General features: G+C 36.6%; 1 protein-coding gene across 2 annotated transcripts in view; it reads left to right on the top strand.

Moving 5' to 3' along the window:
• NPAS3 (neuronal PAS domain protein 3) overlaps window positions 1-25,361 on the top strand; it is an 841,608-nt gene that overhangs the window by 243,532 nt on the left and 572,715 nt on the right. For both annotated transcript variants that reach the window (XM_055309019.1, XM_055309018.1), the window contains one exon: window positions 14,671-14,915. In XM_055309019.1, the coding sequence (XP_055164994.1) occupies window positions 14,671-14,915 (245 nt within the window). The remainder of the gene's footprint in view (window positions 1-14,670; window positions 14,916-25,361) is intronic.

Below are 25,361 nucleotides of genomic sequence, written 5' to 3'. Positions count from 1 at the left end.
TGAATTTTATTAGATGACATGTGACTAAATCAAATGAAGGAAGTTCATTTGAACTAGAAGAGAATGACATAAAAATGATGGGAAAGTAAACAGAATTTAAGGATACTCATGGCCCATTTAGTCATGCTCAAATACCACCTCTAAGAATTTTGGAAGTGATGAGTAATTGGAGAGGTCATAGCTAGAGGCAGCCATGTATATAATTTAATCCCCTAACAACAATGCTGTGTTTATGTGAGAGTGTGTGTATGTGTGTGTATATGCATGTGCATGCAACTGCACATGTATGTATATGAAAAGTTAGGTCCACACATGACATAGTTGCCCTATTGCTTTTGAGGACTCATTGATCTCCACACTATCTTTGTAACTGTGCTGTTGTGAAACACTGCTGTTTTCAGAAGCGAGACTGAAGACTAAGTGATCTTTTGTTGGCTAATAACTCAAAAGGAGACCTTGAGGGAAAACCCTTTAAGATGAATATTTCAGCCCAAACAAAACAAAATGAAATACACAGACAAGATAGAAGGTAAATTTAAGAACAGGCTCCTGTAGAGTGCTGGTAGATGGGTAAAAGGCAACAAAATATCCATTTTGGTCAAAGACTATATTAGGCTGCGAAAGGTCAGGGAAGAAGTGTTCAACCATGTGTTACACATTTTGTGTGTTTAAATTTTGGTGGCTTCTAGATTCAGACACTAAGGTGATTTATGGAGACTTTACATTAGGGGCCAATTGAGAAAATCCCTGGCTTTTATTGCCTTATTTCAATTAACCAGGCCCTTTTATATGAGCTTATAAGTACCCCTCATGCTTTTCTGCATCTGAGAATTTTCTGTCAACAGTGTGGATTCATGTTACTATTAAAGTTGTGGCGATGATTTGTTTAAAATCAGGAAATTCAGTGCTAACTTTCAATCAATGAGATAATTAGGTCTTTTTAGTTTTATATACACATATAATGATAGAACCTTTGATTTTTCCACAAGCAGCTTGCAAACTCATCAAGAAAATATGCCCACTTTATTCTTATTTTATATATTAACATTTCATACACTGATATGTTACCTATCTTTATTCTACTGTTATGTAAAGAGGTGTGGCTCAGAATAACTGTCTTGTAGTTCCTCAAAGTCAGATTTTTATGAGAAGACTAACATCTATCAAGTTTTCTCAAAAGAGTGTAGGATCCAGGAGGATGTGTTTTCTGACCGAGTAATGGAAGCCTGGAACTAAACAGGCATTTCCTATGTTGTTTCATTTCATAAAGCACCCTAACAAGGTAACATGACTCCTTAAGGTATAGATAACCCCTGGCACAGGATAACATCTTGACTACTACATATACATGCTCCTTTACCATGGAACCACCTACTGCCAAGGGCCAAAACCTATTAGAAGTGTGAGGTACAGCAGCCAACGGAAAAACAATGGATGACCCTGGTTATAATAGTTCGGTCAGTGTTACAGAGCATAGAGATGTCAAGATATCATCAATTGGGGCAGCTTCTTACCCTAGACTTGAGTTAGGATATGAGAATATGCTTCAAGAACCTCATTCTATATAATATTTGGTGTGTTTGTTTTCTCCTGGGTAAGAACCTAAGGTCACTGTCCCAAAAAAAAGCCAGTCTAGTGGTAGCACTTTGCATCTCTAGCCAAGCAGCTGGCATAGTGTATATATACAAATGAGTAAAGCACTGCTTTTGGGTTTAGGGGAGCCTGGGCTGTGTGGCTAATGGACTCAATCTTTTGGTTGGAGACCTGTGTGAGATACCTTAGGAAGGAATGAAACCCTTGCCCAGCTTTGCCAGTTCTAGCCAAGCATTTTCTTTTGGAGGAGTGACCAAGCCAAGCATTTTCTCCAAATATTTAGGCCCTTCTATTCCAAGAAGTGGTGAGAGGCTAGCATTTGATAGTACTAGCAGGTAAACCTTTATTAAATGAAAAATGTCTTTTAGCATCAGGGCACTTCTGAGGCTCAACTTGGACTCCATAAAACAATATTTGTGTGTTTTTTCAAAATAATTTTACATTTAAAAATGTTTATTGAAGACAGAAATTAGAGTTCTCTCCACCTCCTCCACAAGGAATTTCTCCCATGTAGAAAGAACCAATCTTAATATTTTGGTTTATGGGCATTAATCTAGATTTGGATATATTTTATCTGTATATCCACCTATGTGATATAGAACTACAGTTGTTTGATCCCACTATACTTGCTGCTTTGTAAACTGTCTTTCATTGCTTACTATATTGTAAAGAAAAATTTCCCAAGCCACTGAGGATTTTTTTCAGCATCCATGTTCAAGAGCTTGAATATTCCATAATAGGTTTCTAAAGTTTATTTATCAAGGAGACAGTGAATAGTCTCTTAGCAATATATTCACACACATCCTTAGCTTTGGTCAAAAAAAGACAAATTTCTAATCCTTTGGATATGTATTTGCCGAAGTGTTCTCTAGGAATTGTAATAATTACATCCCTGGCAACCATATGCTGTGCTTCTGGGAATTTTGATAAAATATTAAATAAAAATATGTCTTAGGGTAGAGGATAAGGTATATAGTCTCTTTAAGGCCTGTTTTCTCAGTTGTAGTGTTTAAAGAGTGACCATTTTACTTAATTATCTCTATTTCACAAAGGAATGCAGGCAGTTACAATATAATGGCATGTTCATTGATGTCAACTAAAAGCATGTGCTGTTTGCAGTGTTCACATGACCATAACTTTCATTTTTCATACTTAAAGATCTTCAAACTTGTCAAAGCATGCTTTCTCCTTTCCAAGTTTCTCCTATCAAGCTTGAAAGTTTTCAAAAGCTTTCTTCCACTTAGTTGTGCTTTCAAAAGTGTTTGAAATCACACTTAGAGAAAATTAAAGGAAAAAGTGAATTTTCCCTCTAGAAAAGGTCATTTGAATTTGAATTCCAAAGTAATTTAGTTTGGAACTTACACCAATTAACAGCAAATCCATCTACTTCAAATTGCAACGTTTATAAGCCTGGAAAACAGGGTTTTGTTGAACATTTCATTAAGAAATTAATGTTTTCATAACGCTTATGGAACTTATATATACATGATTATAAATTAAGTAAAACTTTGTCAGTGACTTAAGTGTCACATAAATATGATAGGGAAAGGGGAAATCATGAGGACTTTTTTGCTGTAGAGGCGGTGTACTGTGGGGGTGAGAGGGACTTATGTGAGTCATTTTACCAAGATTCAAATTTCAGCTGCAACCCTCACTGGCTCTGGGAAAGTTACCTCGTTCTCTGTGCTTTGATCTTCTTATTTGTGAAATGGAGGCAGTAATACTTCCAGAGTGGCCAGCTGTCCTGGTTTGCCCAGGAGTTCCCTGCTTTAGCCCCAGAAGTCTAAGATCTGGGGAAAGCCGTCCTTAAGACAAAGAAATTTAGTTTTAGGGGCACCTGGGTGGCTCAGTCAGTTAAGCATCCAACTCTTGATTTCAACCCAGGCCATGATCTTAGGGTCCTGGGATTGAGCCCTACTTTGGGCTCTGTGCTCAGCAGGCAGTCTGCTTCCCTCTTTCTCTCTCCCCCTCTCTCCCTCCACACTTCTTGCCCTCTCCCTTGCACTCAAGCTCTCTCTAAAATAAACAAGTCTTTAAAAATCTCCTGGTTTTGGGGGGAAGGGTGTGGCAGGTTTGAGGGAAAGTACAAAACCCATACAGTGGCCCCCAAAAGAGGGGCTGAAAGATACACTGTTTTTAGTATCAGATGTGTCCAGAGATTGTCTTCCATAGTTGCTGTTACTTTTTTCCCTTTATGGCTGATATTGGCAACCGTGACTTAAATGAGATAATATTTAAAACATTTAGGCTGTGGCCAAAAGAGAGTACGCATTAAAAGATGTCTGCTTTAAAAAAAAAAAAAAGATGTCCCCTTTTAGTATTACATTAAGGTTCATGCTATTCTTTCATAGTACTGAATAACCTTAAAAAGCAGAAACATCGTGTGTAGATTCCTGCTATTGATACTATGGAAATCAGTACTGTAGCTCCTTGGAGTGGTAGCAATTCCAGCAATTGCCCTTTGCATGGTCAGTAAAACATCCTGCTGTCACAGGGTGCCCCACCATTCCCTCTCATTTTGCCTTTCAGCAGAGACGTTCTGACCCTTTCAAATATTTAGCAGTAGACTTTCCTCTCAATGTGTGCTCACGACTCCTGTTACTGTTAATGGAAGTTACACATGTGTGCTCACCAGGATGAGAAAGCCTTTATCCCATGTTGGGCAAAGACCCGTGATCCTGAATCTCTTTCTAAACTTCAGACCTGAAGAGAACAGTGCAGGGAATTGCTTGCTTTCTCACTATATTAGCTGCTTCAATTTCCTTTTAATTGGAGCCTGCAATCCAGATTCTTGTAACTTCAGGAGGATGAACAATATAAATTAAGATCTGGATGCTTTCCAGGAAGGGCTCAGCTCAAAGAACACTTTTTTTTTTCTTTTAACACAGTTGTGGCTATTCACAAATCGCATGCAGTTGCCTAATGAGTCCATATTTGCTTCTGAGGTTTCACATTTGCAAACTACACTGCTGAGAAAGTAAGTGAAGTGTTCACCCACCTCTGGTGTGAGCTGACTGATTTAATGTACAGGACAGATAAATACTAGAATAGTCAAAATTCTAAACCGCTAGCACAGAGCCTTCAAATACAATATCTTACCCTTGTTCCGGACATTCGTTTCTCCCTAAGAATTCTTTTTAATGTATAAGACTTCAATTTATGTTTAAGAACTAGTAAACTATAGCAGTTTGACAGCCATTCACACTTAATTCTGTGCATTAAACCAACAGCATTCTTTTCCACAAACATCCATTGTTAGGACAATGCTCTCAGACAGAATTTATGAGAAATGGAATTATGTTACCAAGGAGATAGCATTTACTATAATGAAGAGTAGATCCTAGAAAATGGCCCCTTTTACAGCCGCTCAGAGCAGAGCCACAAAAGCAATTGATTGGTCTTGGCATTTAGTCTTATATCAGCTGTGTCATCCATAGCTTCAGGAGTGAGAACACTAATCTAAAGTGACATTTCTGTTCTGGCGGGCTTTTCTGCCCTGATGAAAGCAATTACTTCATTCCTAAATGATAATTTGCAGGAGTTTCAACCACTTTAATTGATAATTTTTTTTTTGTTCTGAGTTCAATTGTGAAGTGATTAGCTGATTTGGTAAATAGAAATTTAAGGTGTGAAATATACAAGTTGCTCCAAGGTAAAGTGCTCTTTATTGGGTGGAGAGAAATTACTTGATAAAGCCACAGTTTTTCCATTATTATGGAACTGCCAGTTGTACAGCTTAAAGTTCTGGGGGAAAATGAAGAACAAAACACTTTGATTCATGAGGTTTTTGGCAGACACCAAAGCATACAATGAATAGTTTGGTCTTGCTGTGGTTCATTCAAGGATTATTTGAATCAAGGTGAACATTGGTTGAAAAGGATTGTGCAGACCTCTCAGCTTTCTTTATTACTATTCTAATGACTCATTCTGGAATTAAATCCTCTTATTTAAAGTGTTAAGAATAAAAACGCTCATTGGCTAAAACCAATTAATTTAATTATTAAGTTCAAACATACACAAGGCATTTTCTGAAGATGAGGGAAGGCACTCAGTTGAATGGCTCTAATTACTCTTTTGATCTATTTTACTACAAGTCAAAAATGGGTCATGATTATTCAATCAGAATATATCTTAGTTAAAAATTTTAAGGATGCATCTTAATTTTGATACTTTCTCAAATGTTAGCAGTTGCCGATTTTTTGGTACTCTTTTAAAGCCATCAATTTCATGATATTTTCTCACATGGGGAAAAATAATGGTCATTCCACATGTTAAATGAGAAAAATAAAGCAAGAATGAAGGTCAAACTGATTTAGCACATCAAACAGTCTTTGTCAGCCAAGCTTAATATATCCTGAGTTTGTGGAACAAATGAAATTTTGCTGCTATGTTACACTTTGCTTCCAAACAACCATTACAACTGGTTTTATATATTGTGTGAGCATCAGACCATCAAACAGTGCATCTTTACTGATGTGTTGCTGCAGCGATGATCTACAGCAGCAATCTGCCATTTATATAAGGGCAAAATGTGCATCTATATTTAGTTGTGAAATTGGCCTATTATACTCTTGATGTTTACAGAGGCTAACATAAATTAATGATGACAGCTATGAGCAGTGCATTAGTTAAGCAGCAGAGTTCTTACCTTGAACTGGAAGGTTCCAGTTTTCATTTCCAGCATATACTATACTGTGTTCTTTACACACTAAAGGAGGGTTTCTGAAATTATTACCTTTTCTTGGAGAGCATTAAAAGACTCCAATCTGTGAGCTATGTAGTACTTAATCCTACTAGATAATAGCTGTTTATGCATTTCTCAATTATATTGCCTTGTGAGAAAGGTGATATTTACAATCATAAGGAAAAATACTCTTGAAAGATTTTTTTTTCTTTGCAGTAGGTTGATTTGATGGACTTTGAACTCTAGGTGATGCAATGTGTTTTGGGCCATTTTATTGAAAGTAATGAAAGAAAGGCAAGCAGTGCTTGTAGAATCTTAACTTTTTCCTTGGGAATCCTCCTCATTATGCTCAGGTCAGGGCAGGAGTAGGTACTGGAGTAACTATAGATTTCACCATTAACTATGACCAGAGATCTGACAAGTATGCAGGTGTTCAAAGGTTCATGAGTTAAAATGCTGAAACCTTTGATGAATTTTTGATGGCTGCATTTTTAATACAGGTCGACCTTCTTCCTTTGAGGCTGCATGCCAGATTAATTGATAAATAGTAGAAGTCTGTAGTGCTGGGTTCTCCTAAGCAAAACAAGTAGGAAAATCTATAAAAACCTGCCTTTCTGCCTTCTTAGAAGTACTTTAAAAAGGCAAAATTTAAAGTGGTTCTGACTCTACCTTTCCCATCCCTTACAGTTAGAGGACCAAAATCTTCTGTGTTCTTTTATAGGGACTGGTTATTGTATTCTAAAAGTTTACATGAAGGTGTTAAAACTGAGTCCAAGAGAGAGAGGATTTTCATGTAGATGTAGTGTGAGTCTTTTGATAATGTCCTGATCGGGAGCTGTTCCACAAATACAATTATAAATTATATAAAAAGAACTGACAAATATCTAGCTATTAAGAAGTCACCAGAGAGGAAGAAATATTTAAGTTGACTTACTTTTGTTATTACTCTCTGACAATTATTTTGCTCCTTGTTATCCTCTGTAGATCTCCAGTTATAGTATTTTCATAATCATCATAACTATTTCTGCAAAGTAGGAAATCAAAGTAATCAATTTTGCAAAGCTAAATTTGATAAGCCACAAAGGATAACTTACCACTTTTAATTTAAGGAGTCATCATGTGCAAAGTTATCTGGTTTTTTTCCCCACCATGGACAAGTGGCCCAATAAATAATTGACATCTCTATCCAGTTCTATGGCAGCTTCAGAGAGATTGCAAAAACGGAGTCAATTCCGTAATATTGGCTTTGTGATAGTCGCAGTTTCTGTTCCTTTTTACCTTTTTTGGGGGAGGTTACTTTTTGCAAATAATTTCATTATTTGGCCTTGTCCCCAGGATAGAAGCTAAAGCAGCAAATGCCGCTGGTACTTCCACATTACCCCACTCACCAAGCAGTATGGGTGAGCTCTCCATGGTCCTGGATTTGGGGTTTGTCTGACATCAAGGAGAATTTCTAAATTTATGAGGTTTTGAAAAATATTTTGAAATATCACCTTTCTACCAGGAGTATTCATAAAATCATTCTGACCAATAATTATCATTGTAATTTTGAAGTTTTTATAGAAGTTTTCACAATTCTCCTGAGTAATTCATCCCCTTAACAACTGTTTGTATATTGTGTGTGTGTGTATTATACACACACACACACACACACACACACACAATTGCTTGTCTTGCAATTGAGTGCCATTTTTTCTACTTTAGTGAATTAAAAAATGGCCACTTGTTATTCCTAGTAAGAAAAACATTGATTTGAATCTTTAACCATTCACTAATGGAATATATGTTTTATTTGAAAAATTAAATATAGTTGTGATACAACAGACTTAGGCATAAGGAAGACAGTAATGAAAAATAAGTATCTTTTGCAGTAAAGGAGTTTTATTTTGCTTAAAGTATGCAGTGTGATATGTCAGAACCAGTGACTAGAAATCATACTGGTGAGAACAGTGTATACATTATAAATGAGTATTATGGACCTCAAACCATAGAACAATCAGTGTGAGTCAAGCTTAGGTCTTCATTTAATAATACTTGTATTACTGTGTGTTAGGCACCATGTAAATATTTTATAAAAATTAATTCATTTAATTTAATCTCAACAAGAACCTTTTGAAGCAGATAGTAATATCATCCCATTTCACAGATGAAAGAAACTGAGGCAGAAAACTAAATAAATTGCTCAAGCTACATAATCAGTTAAGTTCTAGAGCCAGGATTTAAATACAGGCATTGTGCCTCCACTATCCATGCATTTAACCTCTACCTTCTGCAAATGTGGAAGATATGCTGAGAGAGGCATCAAAGAGAACTTAATGTGATAATCATGATTTTAGGGAACATGAAAAGAGTTTATAAGAAATAGTCTGTTTAAGGGTTGTCACCAACAAAGGTTACTGAACATGCCCCTCCCTTCCTGGCTGCCTAACCTGTAGTGGGGGAGGGGCCATTTCTGCAGCTAAAACATTTATTTATTTATTTATTTATTTATTTATTTATTTATTTAAAAATATTTTATTTATTTATTCATGAGAGACACACAGAGAGAAGCAGAAACACAGGCAGAGGAAGAGGCAGGCTCCACGCAGGGAGTCTGATGTGAGAATTTGATCCTGGGAGTCAGGGACCAATGCCCTGAGCCGAAGGTAGATGTTTAGCCAATGAGCCACCAAGGTGTCCCTGATTTTATTCCCTTTGGTTTGATTCTACTTGTCACTACATGGGGAATTAAACTGACCAAAGTGAAAGTCATAAGTGGCGATAGAGAAAGGAGTTTGAGAGGACAAATGAAGAAAGCAAACAGGTGTTTAGAATTATGGATGCCGTACCTAGACTCGGGGAAAAAGATGGTATAAAGGAAGCTTAGTCAAATAAAATTATTATAAAAATTATAGAGAAAGAGGGTGGTAATCAGATGTGGCACTAGGGTTCAAACAGTTGGGCTTTTTCCCCAAATAAGTTTTATGATTATTATAGTAATAGTTATTACTTAGATACTGTTTACCATATGACAGGAATTTTTCACTTTACACTTATTAGTTCAATTAGTATAAAGAATATAATGAAGTAGGAACTATAATCATGTCTGTTTTCCAGATAAAGGAATTGAGGCCTAAAGAGATGGAGAGACCTAGAGAAGGTTGTGGGGATAGTAACTGTATAATGGTGTGAATACTCACAGTCTGGCTGCAGAGCCCACACCATGAACCCATGTGGCTTCCAAGAAAGTTTAAGGATGGGTTGAGTATATTTTCAACATTCCTAAGTCTTTCCAACTTCTTGAAATTCTTCTTTGTTGGGAAACTCTGAAGTAGACCCTACCATATTTAAAGTTTACAACCTAACTTAATTTTTTAAATTCAGAATTGTTGAAGAAGTTCACTGTTTCATAGTTTACCATATACTACCTTGGAAACTATCATATGAGCCATTGCAGTGGTCCCAGGAGATTGGTTTGTAATCCTCATGTTGTAAAATGATAAAATTGAGGCTCAACTTTGTTACTTAAAATCACAATGCCTATGAATGGCCAGGATGGGTCTTGTAATTCCTTCATCAGGACTCTTTCCACAAAACACATAACTTATCAAGGAACTTAAAATATATGAGAGTATTAAAAGAATTACATTCCATAAGTGCTGTCCCCTAACTCTTCATTACTAGTAATTTTTTATTGCTTATTATCTATAGTTAAAGGTATAACTTCAAAAACATATAAAATTTGTTGCCATTTTTAAAAAGATTTTCTTTATGTATTCATGAGAGACACACAGAGAGAGGCAGACATAGGCAGAGGAGGAAGCAGGTTCCCTGTGGGGAGCACAATGCAGGACTCCATCCCAGGACCCCGGGGTCATGACCTGAACCAAAGGCAGATGGTCAGCTACTGAGCCACCCAGGAGCCCCTGTTGCCAAGTGTTAAACAGAAATCTACATTAATATTATTTTAACCAGGGATGGTTGTTAAGGAAAGTTAATTATGGCAACATCACTGACAAAAAGAGTAGGGGATTCAACTTTTAAGTTTTATAAGAGGAAATTCTAGATAATAGATCATTGCCCTTTTGGTTGTGAAGAAGCCATTTGGAGATTCTGAAAATCATTTACTATCTTCCCAAAATATAGACACAATTTTGTATATGACTTCTAAATTTATTTACAAGCAAGTCAATTAAAAATACATTTGTGTGTATGTGTAGATATATGTATTTATGTGTGTTTTGTGTATATCTTTGGAAATTGTTGATTTTGTTGTTTGGTTGTTGTTGGTAATTACTGGTGAGGATGATGATATCGTCATCAAAGAGAGTTGAATTTTTGATTTGCTGAGGATTAAGGAAGAGTCTCTTTTTCTAGTTATCCAAGGACTACATGAGAGAACGTGAGAGCAGTGGGAAGTTTGGACTCAGAGAGTAACTTACTGCCAATCTGAAGTTTAATCATTTTTTATATGGCAGAGATTAGCACCATAACATTTAAACATTTCATTTTCATTATTATTTATTTATTTATTTATTTATTTATTTATTTATTTATTTATTTAAGAGAGAAATGCTTGTGCACAAATGGGAGAGTGGCAGAGGGAGAAACAGAATCTTAAGCAGACTCCTTGCTGAGTACAAGCAGGACCCAGGGCTTCATCTCACAAGCCTGATGAGATCATGATCTGAGCCCAAACCACGAGTCAGGCACTTAACCAACTGAACCACCCAGGCACTCCACTACCTTACATTTTATTCACATACAACCATTCCATTCCTTCTTTGGAATTCCAGAAGTACAATGATAATTTTTGGTTTAGAACAGAATTTACAAATACACAGTTTAAGTCTTCATGTAGTCCTTAATTCAATTTGAGAATTACTTATAACTGCTCTACTTCACAAAAGCAGGTATAAGATTAATCCACAATCTGTGTTGTTACCTTAAGGTCTTTGGCTTAATCTATTCTAGCAGCATTCTATAACCTTTATAATTCTTTGATTGAATTTTATTGATATTGCCCTCAAAACCAATTACTATTTATTATAAACATAGTACTGTCATTCTGAAAGTCTTCTGAACTGTGATGTCTGTATAATGCTGTGATCTGGAAGTCATAGAAACCCTTGTTATTAAGATTATGGCCAAGGCAATTACTCCAGCAGGGTAACACAGAGTGTTAGAGATTTTTTAAAAAAGTGTACTGATGGAGAGAAGAAAAACAAGAAAGATGATTCAGGAGCACATGAAGTAAATTCTGCCCAGTGATATTTTAGATAACTCAAGTATCAGAGAACATTGATTGGACAAGGCATCCAAAGACATTAATGTCCATGTGTTCTTCTTCCTGGAGTGGAAATAGGAAGCCCTTTCTCCTCTATGCAGCTTTTGGAGCTCCTTGAACTTATCCCTGTGATCTTGAGCTTTGCTTACCTCCTCCCCTATAGAATTGGTTTATTTTTCCCTTAAATTATTGATAAGCCTATGTATTAATAACAATTTCAGAAGAATGACCTAATCATCTACTTGCTTCAGTTGAACAGAGAAATTCCTAGTATGAGTATTAGTAATATTAATTAGATGACAAATGAGCCCATTTGAGATTCTTTGAGTGACATATATAAAGAGAAAGTTCCATATAACATCCATGTAAGACTACCGTCAGAATTGGCCTCTCATAAATTCTTACCTAATTATGAAATACATCCCTGCTTGTTTATTGACCAATGGCATATTTTATTAGGCTTGCATTATTTTTTTAAAGTTTAATCAGTTAATGTAAAATTAAAACATAACATAAAATTGGAAATACCATGTAAAAATTCAGATTTTGTTCTCTAGAAATAGCAGCACTGGAAAACTCCCAACACCAGGTGTGCCTTCCTCTAGAACAGCAGTCACCTGAAACTGTGCATTTTGTCCCTTTGCCTGAGCTGTTGTCCTCCAGGTCCCCACAGAGACCATCAGGCCTCTTCACTCATTGACATTCCCTGCCTTAACCCAGGGAGCCCTTGAGTTTATAACCTCTGAGCTCCAAGAGCTCCATCATAGTCACTTACTGAACAACAACAAAAATTCTAAGTTTAGCCCACCTTCTGGAGTACTCTTTGATTAAAAGAACACAAAAAGAGCAAAGCACTGAACTTGTACCACTGAACTCTACAAGAGGTAGATAAAACATGTCAAAAGACATAGTTCTTTTGGCACAGCTGACCTAAGTGATATTAGATATATTACCTTTATTATATAAAGGGAGCAATAGAAATGGTTCTTTTGTCCTAAGATGATGACCTAGATCCTGGTTATACTTAAACTTTATCAGATTTTAAGGCATCTCTCACTTTATTTACTAATTTTCTTTTTTTAAAAGATTTTTTATTTATTCAGGAGAGACACAGAGGGAGGGAGGGAGGGAGGGAGAGAGAAAGAGAGAAAGAGAGAATGAGAGATGCAGAGACACAGGCAGAGGGAGAAGCAGGCTCCATGCAAGGAGCCTGACATTGGACTCGATCCTGGGACTCCAAGATCAGGCACTGGGCTGAAGGCGGCGCTAAACCCCTGAGCCACCCGGGCTGCCCCATAATTTTCAACAAGACAGAGTTTACTATTTATAAAATTGCATGAAGGCCAGCTATGATTTGGGGGAAATAAATGGCATTACCATGCTTTCTCCTTGTGAATTAGTGATGTTTCTGCCTGAGGTTATCACTTGAGACCTCAAGAGACAAAGGTTTGTCATCTGAGATAGCTATGATGCTGAAAATGATGTTAACTGGTCTAGTACTGAGAAATTGGTTAGTTAACTAATGTAGAATATTTTATTAATAGAGTGAAACTGGTTGGGATATTGGCTTAGCAAGTATTTATTTGACCAGAGTGTGATGGCATTACTTAAATTTTGTAGATCCTCAGATATTCTAAATGTCTATAGTGAATACAGTGTTTCTACCATGAAAAACATCCGGTATGCTATAATGTAATACGAAGTGTTATTGTCTGTATTGTACTAGTAGAAATCGGATCCACATTCCCGAACTCATTTTGTTTTGTTTTTTTTAATAATAAATTTATTTTTTATTGGTGTTCAATTTGCCAACATACAGAATAACACCCAGTGCTCATCCCGTGAAGTGCCCCCCTCAGTGCCTGTCACCCAGTCACCCCCAACCCCCGCCCTCCTCCCCTTCCACCACCCCTAGTTCGTTTCCCAGAGTTAGGAGTCTTCCATTTTGATCCATTGCTCCAGTCTGCCTTCCTTGCTTGTTTCTTTCTTTCTTGTTATTTTATAATAGGAAACTAGAAAGCTAGATTCAAAGATTTTAAAACACCTTTAGAGTTCCATAAAATTGCCACTTACAAGTGATTTTAATAGTACCTTGATACTGTAAATATTGCCCAATTACTTATCATCAGGGTCTGATTTCAGTTTCATTTCTTGTCAGACATAAAACAGAGCAATTCAGAATCGGTGGACTTCTGTCAGAGGCTCAAACGCAACTTCAGTTGTGCCAATTCTGCCCTCAGCAATGTGGGCAAACTTCAAACAGAAATGCACATGAATAGTAAAAGGAAAATGCTGGATCCCACCTGTTGAATCTTCTGTGAAGTAATATGTCTATAATGTTTATAAATTTTAATAACCCATACGGGGCTTTATCTTTCAACATTAAATTTATATTATCTTCAAGTTTGACTTTTCTGGGTAATGTATTTTATTCTCTAGTATCTTAAAGAATCTATCCATCTACTAATGTATATTCATTCATAAAGAATTGACGTTATCTCTTATCGACCAATTACCAGCACATTTATAAAGTTACATGTAAATCTTCATTTTCAGTGGGATGTTTTCTCTATCTGACTTAAGGTATGATACTTATTGAGGGCTGGAAGCACAATAAACACCCTTCACAGAACCAACAAATAAAATATTGATGTTTACCCTTTGTTCCCCAAGATGCCGTTTGAAGTACATTTTAAAAAATGAGTGCTTTTGATGGCTTAAGATCCCATAGTGATAACAGTTAAATGAACAAAATCATTAGCCTAAGAATAGATACATGAATACTAGTCTCATCCCTTCAGTTGCTTATAGCTGATAACAGCAAGCATTACCTGTAAATTTTAGGACTTAGAAACAAAGAACACATAACACATGGCCAAATAGAGGAAAAAACCTAATAAGCAAACTGTTTTTATTCATTGCAAGTAAGTTTATAGAGTGTAAGTCCGGGGGTAGAATTTGTGGTTTTAGTGTTCATTGTCTAGAATTCATTTTACTATGGTACTAGAATTTGAAAGACTTTGGTAGATTTTTGCTGGGGAAAAAAGGAAACAAAAAGAACACAATTTCTATCTGATGGTCAGAAGCACCTGTTCTAAAGAACACTTTTTCACTCCGTTGATTGCAGTTTACAAGCATTGAGAAAGGAGAAATCCCGAGATGCTGCTCGCTCCCGCCGGGGAAAAGAAAATTTTGAGTTCTATGAATTGGCCAAGTTGTTGCCTCTTCCTGCAGCCATCACTAGCCAGCTTGACAAGGCATCCATCATTCGACTTACAATTAGCTATCTGAAAATGAGGGACTTTGCTAACCAAGGGGACCCTCCATGGAACTTGCGAATGGAAGGCCCTCCACCTAACACATCAGTAAAAGGTAAGTTTTAAGCCCCTGCTTATTCTGGAATATGGTGGTCTGTAGGTGTCTCTAAGATAAAATGTTTACTATCATCCTTTCTTCTTTTCCTGCATATCAAATCCTTTAAAGGGATACAAATGTGGAAATCTGAACTCTACATGAGAAAGACACCATGTGAAGGTGAAATAAACCTCTTCTATTTCTTTTTTATTTACCAAAAGTCTGTCAGCCTAAATATTCTACCACTTTATATAAGCTTTCAGAGAAATGAGAACGAGATGACTTACATTAAAGTGCTTCTCGGGTTTAATTTGTGCTATGCTAATACATGCAAGTTATTGTTGATGGGTGGAGTATAAGCATATTTGTTAAAGGGTAGAACTAATATTTTCTGTCTTTAGTAACCAAAGAGAGGAAGGGAGCTGAGTCCAACTGTAGAAGGCATTTTGAGTAATGATTTTATTGACTAAAAACAATTCACATATCAATGTTTCAAGTCTCAATACATATTGTCTAAAAATTGTTTAAATATAAACATTTATTTGTCCTTCAAATCCTTGATGCAGTCACTCTTAAAACTTATTAAAAATTTTAGGTCTTCTTCACTCTGATATGTAAGAGAGGTATTTTCTTTTGTGTTAGTGAAACTTCTAGTAATTTATAGCATGCTTAGCATATGAATATGCGTGCATATGTTTATTGGTGTATATGTGGTGTTGGCCATTGATTTTCTATCTTTAAAGGCGTGTTATTCACGGCATTGGACTTAAGAGATCCGCTAGTTTCTTGTGCTCTGACCTTGTATCTAGACCCTTGGTGGGCATAAACTTGGACATTTGGCAAAATTGTAGGCAACTCTGGGGGAGGAACTAGGTTCTTTAAATTAAGAGATTATAGCTTAACGACTACCTTTGAAGTCTCTGTATTCCTGGCTGTTGTAGTAAAGGGTTCTAGTGGGAAGCTGTAACCTCCTAGAGGATTCAAATTAAAATTAAGGATTAAAAGCAGTCACTATTTACAATTGTGTGCTAAGAGATGTGATTACATATGTGTGTATATATTCATATATATATACACATGTGTATATATAAACATGTATATGCACACAGACGCATGCATGTGTGAATCCATTCATATCTCTACCTCGGTACTTACAAACTGTATTTCTTATGCTTATGGGAGAAGGAAAATTAGAATTTAAATTGTAATAGGTTATTTCTCTTTAGAGCAGGCCAAACATTCTTCTGTAATGGGCAATACAGGAAATATATTAGGCTTGGAGAGACTCTCAACCCTTCCATTGTAGCATGAAATCAGCCATAGACAATATGTAAACAACAGGGTGTGGCTGTGTTCTAATGAAACTTAATAGGCAGCTGCCACCAAATTTGGCCCAAAAGCCATAGTTCACAGATTGTTGATCTAGAGTAGAAGAATGACACTGAGAAGTTGAGAAGAAGGGCAGGATGTCAGTATATGGTAGCAGAGTCCCAATAAACCAAGACACACTCATGCAGTCCTTTCACAACCCATCTTCCTGTAAAAATGTAGATGTCAACTTAGTAATGTACCAATCGATGTTCCAGATGCTAAAGTTGTAGCAGATTTTCCCAAACTAAAGATGTGAATATAATCTAATAAGCATGTCATATCCATAAGAATGTATTCAGTAGACTGTCATCATGTTTATTCTGAATCATACAAGATGATAAGGGTAGGTGTAATAGGTCAAAAGCCACAGACTGTGCAAAATACATTCTTAGGCTTCACTTTGAAATGCAATTGGTGGAGGGACTGGATTTGTCTTAAGCTGTTTAGCACAGTTATCTTTTATTTCCATTTTTTAATTTAAAGGAGTTGGCAGTTGATAGGCTGCCTTGGTGATAACCCTGCTTTTAGAACCATGACCTTTTAGTGATGCAAAATTCTAGCTCCTGCAGAACCCCACTTACAGATGAGGGAAATGATCTAGAAACAACATTTAGAGTGAAGTATTAGCAAATTTAAAACTAGAATCCATTGTCTTGCCTTTCTGTCTAGTGCTCTATCACATCATATTGATTCTAGAAGTGGTATTTGATTTGCATCCCCTTTATTGAATATTATAGGTCAGAATTCTTTAAGCTTTTGGCTACAAAAGATAATTTATTTTTACTTTGTGGACTTCAATCAGTGAAACTCTGTAACTACTTATGATAAAGATGGATTAAAAAGATAAAATATGGTCTCTGCTGTCATGGCCATTTCAGGCTATGGAAGGATATGATGATGTCAGTGAGGGAAATGGGAAGGTCGAAATGGGTATTTAGGAGGCTAGAGGGAGATAACAGATTTGATTACTTTGAAAATTCCACGCAGATAATAGCAGAGCATCCAATTTGGTACGCGTGTACTTCCGCTACTAAAAACAAATGATAGTGAAGGTGTAAGCATAGTGACTCTATCCAGTTTACACTGGCTCTCTCAACTTGCTAGGATGCAATGGGCACTTTCTGTAAGCTGGTTTTGCTGTACAATATATGTATTTTTTATTGCTCTACTCCCATTCTTTAATGCAAACCTGTTACTCATTCTGATCAAACATTCATGAAACAACATCAAAAGAAATTCATTTTAATTTATTAAGGTCTTCTATGTTGTGCCCTTGAAGAAGTTCATGTGGATAAACAAGCTTATATAAATAGCCTGCAGCGTCATGTGAAGTGCAGTTCATAATCCAACAATAAAACGGTAGACATTATACTTTGTGCTTCTCCAAGCAGTCTCTTGAGTAAACCTAAAGGCATTTGGAAATTTATATGAAAAGTATTTACACCATGTAGGCAATGTTTTTTTTTTTAATGTGATGAGTTGTTCATGTTAATAATTAAATTTCAAAGCTTGAATTTAAATTTGTCCCACACAACTATATAGAAACTTAATCATTTTAATTTACTGCTTCAGAAAGGTCCTTCACTCTGCCCCGTATTCATCACATCTTTTCTTAAAAGTCTATAAAGGTTGATGAGTTTGTTTTGTGATGCCCATTGTGTATAGATTATTACAAGTTATGCTTGCAGAAAGAACACTCAGGTGACAGTGTATAATGTGTCCTGAGCCAATTACTTCATGGAAATGATATGTTAAGCAATTGGAAGGTAACAGATAGTTTTTTCCATTATTTTAGAAATATCTGTATTGTTATAATACAGATCAAATCTACAATGAACATTATGCATTATTCAAGAAATGACCAGGTATTCTCAGCAGTGTTTCAGCTAAATAACTGATGATTGTAACCTTTAAAGAAATCTCATTGTGGTGACTGTTGGTAAATCACTTCTCCATTCATAGTAATCTCTATTTAGAGGCTATCTAGAAACCATTATATGTTTTATTAATCTTAAAAGCAATAGCTGCTGATTTGACATTTGCTAAAACTAGATAAATTTTCTGTCTTTTTAATATCACGGACTTCAGTTAAATTTTGGTGTATATCTGCTACAACTCTGTTAATCCAGGAATATTTACCACTGTAAGCATAAGTTTTATTTCAATTTAAGCACTGCAGCTTTTAAACAACAATTTGTGTATCTGTGTGACAGGCAATGATACTAAGATATGTAAAATATAAGACATTTTTAGCCCTTGAAGGAAACAGGTGAAAAATATTGCAAGACAACTGGTGATTAAAATTGGCTGAATATGTTAAGGAAGATCTTTACTATGTTTATAGAATTTTTCTTCACTCTTTCAGGCTCCTATAGTGAATTAAATGGTTGATATCTCTGAGAGGAGAGATCTGCAGGTCTTTATTTAAGGAATGCATGAGGCATCCTTTGCCAAAGACCACACTTTAGCAATCATGTTTAAGGGATCCATTTAAAACAGTCATGTGTAGCAACTGAATCTAGGACATCCTTCAGAGTAACACTGAATTACTATCATAATGCTTATGCCTAAAACTTAGATAGCATTTCATAAAAAATGGCTGTTTCCATAGAAGGTGGAGAACTCAAAACTGTCTGTGTGATTATTGTTCTTGGTCTAAGCAGCTCTAAGGTTTTCCACTTCCTCTTCTGGCGTTTTTACTGTGTATGGACACATACTTACTTCTACCAACTGACACTCATACTTGGGGGTAAGGGTCCTATTCCTCATTATTTAAAAAAAAACATATAAAATGCAATTTCTTAGAATCTGCATGGCATGTACACCAGCCTGTGGCATTCTTTCTTATTGTGTAGCAAATGGTAGTACCCAGACTGAACCCTTAGGTTCTGAGCAGAAGCTTCCCTATAGGGGAAGACAGAGATTTGCTTCTTATTTGATTTCTATTCTTGCCTCTACCTCCATAGATTGGGGGCCCAACTCCCCGCTTTAGTCTCTGGTTTCACTTAGCTTAATCCAGAATCAGGGGTGGCACCATGGGGCGCCTGGGTGGCTCAGTTCATTAAGTGTCCAACTCTTGGTTTTGGCTCAGGTCATGATCTAAGGGTCATGGGATGGAGCCCAGCATCAGTCTCCATATTCAGTGCGGAGTCAGCTTGTCCCTCTCCCTCTACTCCTCCCGCCACTCATACTCCTTCATGCTCTCTCTTGATAGATAGATAGAAAGATAGATAGATGATAGATAGATAAAATCTTCAAAGTCAAGGATGGCTTCAAATGGAAATGGGGCCATCCAAAAGCTGAGCTCTCAATGTTCACTCTTGTTTATTTTGGTAGTGAGTGCCAGGTTTTACTAGTATATGGAAATATGATGTAATAGAATTGCCTTTCCTTAGATAGGCTTCCAGGAAGGCTTTTTAATAATATGTTGCTATCTTTTTGTCTCTTTCTAGTGAAGTTATGACTTTGGAAGGAAGTTCATTGAAGAACTGACCTTTTACTTTATTTTATTTATATCATGATAGGACAAGTCTTGTTTATATCGCCATGCTTCCCTAGGATTGTCATCTCTGACACTAGACATGAAGGGCTTTCTGACAAATGTGGATCTGATGATGGCAGAGTAAGTGTCTGAGACTATAATTCTGTGCAATTTTACATTTTCTCAGGAAAAGCCTTGCTGTCTACAGAGGGGGACTCCAGGCTGCCTTCAGCATGAAGCATGGAGAAGCACTGCTACTTTCTTGCCGCATGCCACTGTTAGAGAATTGGACTGGTCACCATTACTTTCAGCGCACCTGGCACTGTTGTGCATCCAGAACTACCCTCAATTCCAAACACTGATTCAGGGGAAGCTTATTTGCGAGAGTGGTGGCTGAGACCATATGCATACTCTTGTGTACTAGTCAGCCATTGCCAGTGCCATTGCCAGTGCCACTGGCAATCAGAACATCTCAGCAGCATGCCACAAAGCTTTTACTCCTTGTGTTGCTATGGTTCATTCTTGGGGTTGGCAGATTTAGGCTGAGCTCAGCTGGATAGCTTACTTCCTGCCACAGTTCTAGCTGGGCTTGACTCCTTCTTCAGGTTTCAGCTTGGATCTGTTCTTGGTCAGGGGACAGCAGAAATTTGGGAGAGGCTCTTTTCATGGTTATGGAAAAGGGGGAAAAGGGATGAGTGAAACACTTCTTAAGCAATTTTTGTGGAGGCTTGTGGAGATGTGGAGGAAAGGGTATGCATGTACCTTTGCATTCTGCATTGGGATTCATCAGTCTGTCCCTCTATCTGCTATCCTCTTTCCCTAGCAATACTGAATACCTCAAAACACTTATTTGTGCTTTTGTACATCCCATCAACTAACTAGAATGCCCTTTTCCTTCTTTTGGTTTTGCTGAATCCCTGTTCATCTTTAAACACCCAGCTCACATGTCACTTTCTTGGTCTTCTCTCCTTCCCCAGAGTTATTCATTTGTTCCTAATGTTACTGTTCATAGTCTTCTGTTGTTTTTTAGTATCAACTCATAATTCTTTTCTTACCATACCTATCTCTATGTCTAGACTGTAAGCTATCTGAGGGAACAGTCTGGGACTTTGTATGCATGTCCATATATCTCCATGTACAATGCCCAGGAAAGAAAGTCTTTAACCACATTTTAAAATTATATAGTACCACATTATATCTTGGAATAGCTATTAGCAAGCTGAATAATGCTGATGAGAACTGTGGGTGGGTCTAAGAGCCTAGGATGAAGAAAGAAAAGAGTAAAAAGGGTAGAAGAAAAATGGAGGGAGAATGATGGGAATAGTGTGAAACCAAAGGGAAAATAAACCGTGTATTGAGTAGAAGCTAGAAGGCATGGTTCCTCCCACCCTGAGATAAACTGCCTTCTCCTTCCAACATTTTTCTTTCATGTAATATATGGGCTAATGAGTTGATGGTTAAAAACAATAGTCTCAAGAAACCCATGTCTTGGGTGTATAAATTCAAGTTCATTCAACCAATATCTGAGTACCTTCTCTTAGTAAGTACCCACAACAGATGGGGGCATAGAGAGAAAGTATAAGGCCTTGGGGGTATTTATCATTTATTGAGAAATAAAAATAGAAGGGAGGGAGGAAAGGAGGAAAGATGAAAGCTTTTGATGAAATTAAACCATGTGACTTGGGTTATAAAGTCCTTTCTAGATCTCAGTTTCTCCTTTGAATTTTCTTTTTGTGAGTGGTTCTGGTCTGGGTTATTGCTAGTCGGTAATCCCAAAGCCCAGTTTTTTTTAGAAAGGCTTTAGCAATTATTGTCTCAAATTAGCTTCTCTTGAGACCCTTGGAGTTTTTAAAGCTGTTTATTAGTAATTTCAAAAGCCATGTTCTATCTCTTCCTATTCTGCTAATATTTCTCTTTTCCTTCTCTTTTATGTCTTTTCTCTTTACATGGAGGTATCCTGTCTCCCTGGCATTTTGGGTTCAAAAATACATGACGTAATTGATTTATCTTAAAAGATTTTATCTGTTGATTATCAAGATTTTCAACATACAATTATTATAAAGAGATGAAAAATAACATAGCATACAGTGAAATTTTAAAGTAAAAAATCCAAGTGCCAACTATATGATAAAGACAAAATATGAATCTAAAACTTTATATACTTTTGATTTGCTTTTTACTCTTGGCAAAATCATAGGGGACATACTTACATTCCATGTCACATTCAACTTATTTTGAGAAGTCTACCAGTTCTTGATAATGTAATATTTTAGTCACGGCATTGCCTTACTACATTGTACTCACTTATTTAGGACTTTGAAGTTTATGTGCCCTGTTCTTTAGGGCTGGACTTCTTTGATGTGTTTTTGTTAGCCCTCTCACCTCTTGCAAAGCACAATATATAGTTTCAGTGCTCTGCAGATAACAATATTTCATGGGAATAGCAAAGAAGGAGTCACCTCTGACTGCTTTATATGATTGAAATTGTACTGTGGCTTTAATTTTCAGAAACAGCTTTCTAGATACTGTGCATAACTCTTGGCTGTGCCTTAATAAACATGTGGTGACCTCCACCTGTAAAACTAATGTGGCTTTGAATACTGATTGATGCAGCTTTTCACATCCTTTCTGGGTCCATAATATGTCAGCAAATGTCAGAGCCTAGGTAGGAAAAGAAGGCCAAGAGAATTTGGGGTTTAAGATCATACAGATATTCTGTTTCAGTCCCCCTGCTATTGTGTGGAGAAAACTGATAGAGAACTTTAGTGATATAAATAAAGTCAGTAACAGACTTGGAAGTAGGGTTTGTACCTATGAAATTACAATTCAACACATGTTCCTCCATAATAAAGAGTATTTCTGGCGTGCCTGGGTGGCTCACTGACTTAACCTTTGGCAGGTCATTATCCCAGGGTCCTGGGATATAGCCCCTCTTTGGGCTCCCTGCCCAGTGGGGAGCCTGCTTCTCCCTTTCCTTCTGCCTCCTGCTCTCTCTACTTGTGTTCTCTCTCTCTTTGTGTGTCAAATAAATAAATAAAATATTTAAAAAAGAGCATTTGCTTTCTTAGTTCAGTTCATGTCACCAGCTGTCCATAACACCTTTTTCCATTTGTATTATATATACATGAACATGCATGCACATGTATGGCTCCTGTGTAGAGACGAGCCCTTTTTAGAACAAATGTTAGGGAATTCAAATTCACAAAATATTTTAGGCTATTCAAAGGCAAAGGAGTTATAACAATGAAAAAAGTCACTTAAGGCATTAAATACTAAAATTACGGGAGACTGTGTGAAGGGTATATTGGAACTCTGTCCTAACTTTGCAACTATTCTGTGGATCTAAAATTATTCCAAAATAAAAAGGTTATTTTTTAAAGCACTATAATGCACTCTACTGTCAGAAACATGAGAAAAATAGACCTCTACCCAAACGGAAACTCGTTCTGTCCCAATTTCCTACTTTTTCACCTGGTCACTGTTGAGGCTCTATAGGCTCACCGTTTTCTAGAGCTTCCTTTCTGGTTGTATTGTTTAAGAAATGTGATTAACTGACAGCTGCCATGTTCATCAGGATATGGAAGAAAGAAAATTCATTAAACTGTTTACACGGTTTTCCTAAGTTTATAAATGACCACTGTCATCAATAAGGAGTCACAAGAGTACAATTGTACATCCTGGTTATTCTCCCTAGATAGCAAGCTGGATCCAACTTGCACACTGTAGTTGGCCAAGCTCTGTGAAGAGCTTTAGAATTGAAAGGGCTTAGGGACTTTTTCTTAGAACCCATATGGTAAGCCACGTATTACTAGTGGCAGTGGGTTGAGGCTTGAGTTGGCTTTAAAGTGTATTGACAATAAAGGGCAGGTAATATGCTTTCTGAAATTTTTTTTTTGTTTTTATCATCTTCAGAGCTAATGTGTGTTCATGTAATCTACTTACTGTGATAGCCAGCATACCTAAATTGTATGCCAGCTAGGGGTGCAGTGGTGAGTAATTTGCTATGTTTCCATGGATGTATATTGTTCTCTGCATTGTGCATAATGCTGTAAAACTAAATGTACAGTCCTACAAGTCATCAGCTTAGTCTGGCTTATTATTTTCCCTTGGTTTCTCAATTTAATGTAGCAAATGATCCAAACTAGGGCTATTCGGAGTCTTCTATAGATAGAGAATCTTACTAAAGAGAAACATGATTAAGGCTTTGTCTTCAAAGGACTGTTGTTCAGCCATTTTCGACTTACCTAATCAAACAGCTGGTCAGTTTAGTTAAATAATTGTTTTGATTGATTTGCCCACATAATTTATTAAGTGTCTTTCTGATTCAAATGGGGGCTTAAGGCATGATACAGCTATAACCATTATGTCAGAAGTCATTAGAAATAAGAAATTTGGAGTTTGTATATAAGAAATCCAATGTTATTATGAAGATTAGAATGAATAAGATTGGTAAAGCTGAATTAGGTTAAATTCTATCTGCAAATAACTATCTCCAAGACCATGTGTACTTAAAGTGGGGAAAATATGACTAGACTGTATAGAATAGCCCAATTTTCACCACTTACTAAAGTGAACAAGTTACTGAAGTACTAAAGCACAGTCATTAGGTAACACTGTTGTGCTCTTCTGCCATTGTCCCTTGACTCTGTCAATCACTGGGTGTTGAGCAAGTGCTCAAGGGGTGAATACTGTACAAAGTAGTAGAGGGAAATTAAAATTTGTGAGTTTATAGTCCTCACTTCCCAAAGCACTACAGAGACTTAAAAATATATTTTTCAGTAGTGTTTTGTAATTAAAGCACATCACTCATATATAATTTTACAGTTTAGGAAATAAGGCTGTGTTGAATATCAGCACTGATGATGAAAACAGACTGTGTACACAGTTTGGGTTTTATATAAATACTTTAAAATATTGGCTTTCTTCAATAAAAATAGATGAATAGTATCCAGGTTTTTACAAGAATTTTAGCATAAAAGCAAAATTGCTATCATTTTCTATTTTGAAAAGAGACATGAAGATCGCATAACAAAACGTGTAAAATGCAGTATGTTCCGGAGAGCTGTGACAGAAAATGAGGATGCAGATGTAGGTGAACCTCACTATGGGCACACACAGGACCTTTTGTAAAGTGGTACAGTAATATTTTCTTAGTTGATACCCAACCTAGCATGCCCTGCATTGGCTCTCCTATGGACACTGAATACCCAAAGTTGCAGAAAATCTGTGTTAAGGTGTTCAGCCTGTGTTATTGTGTGATTTACATCTAGCAGGCAGTCAGACTGAAACTTCTTGTTGCAAGTCACTACATTTTTGGCTGTACAAACATCTGCTTCAAAGGTTGACAGAAGTTAGAGAAAGGGACTCTTGTAGGGAGTTATGAGAACCTATAATAAAGGTATAATACATGCAGAGAAGGCCAGTGGATCCAGCAAAATGTGTAAATACAATGGATACTGATAATCCCAGCCATTTCAGTGTGTCTTCAGAGCCTTACTAATAGCATGCTCTTGGTCAGTGCATTGGACACTCTGAGTTCAAATCTTTGTGACTGAACAAGACATTTCTTTGTCCTTAGTTTGTCTAGAAAATGGGGTAGTTGGCATTGATTC

The sequence above is a fragment of the Nyctereutes procyonoides genome, unplaced genomic scaffold (genome assembly GCF_905146905.1).
Source record: "Nyctereutes procyonoides isolate TBG_1078 unplaced genomic scaffold, NYPRO_anot_genome, whole genome shotgun sequence".
NCBI lineage: Eukaryota > Metazoa > Chordata > Mammalia > Carnivora > Canidae > Nyctereutes > Nyctereutes procyonoides.
This window is presented reverse-complemented; position numbering and strand designations above follow the sequence as displayed.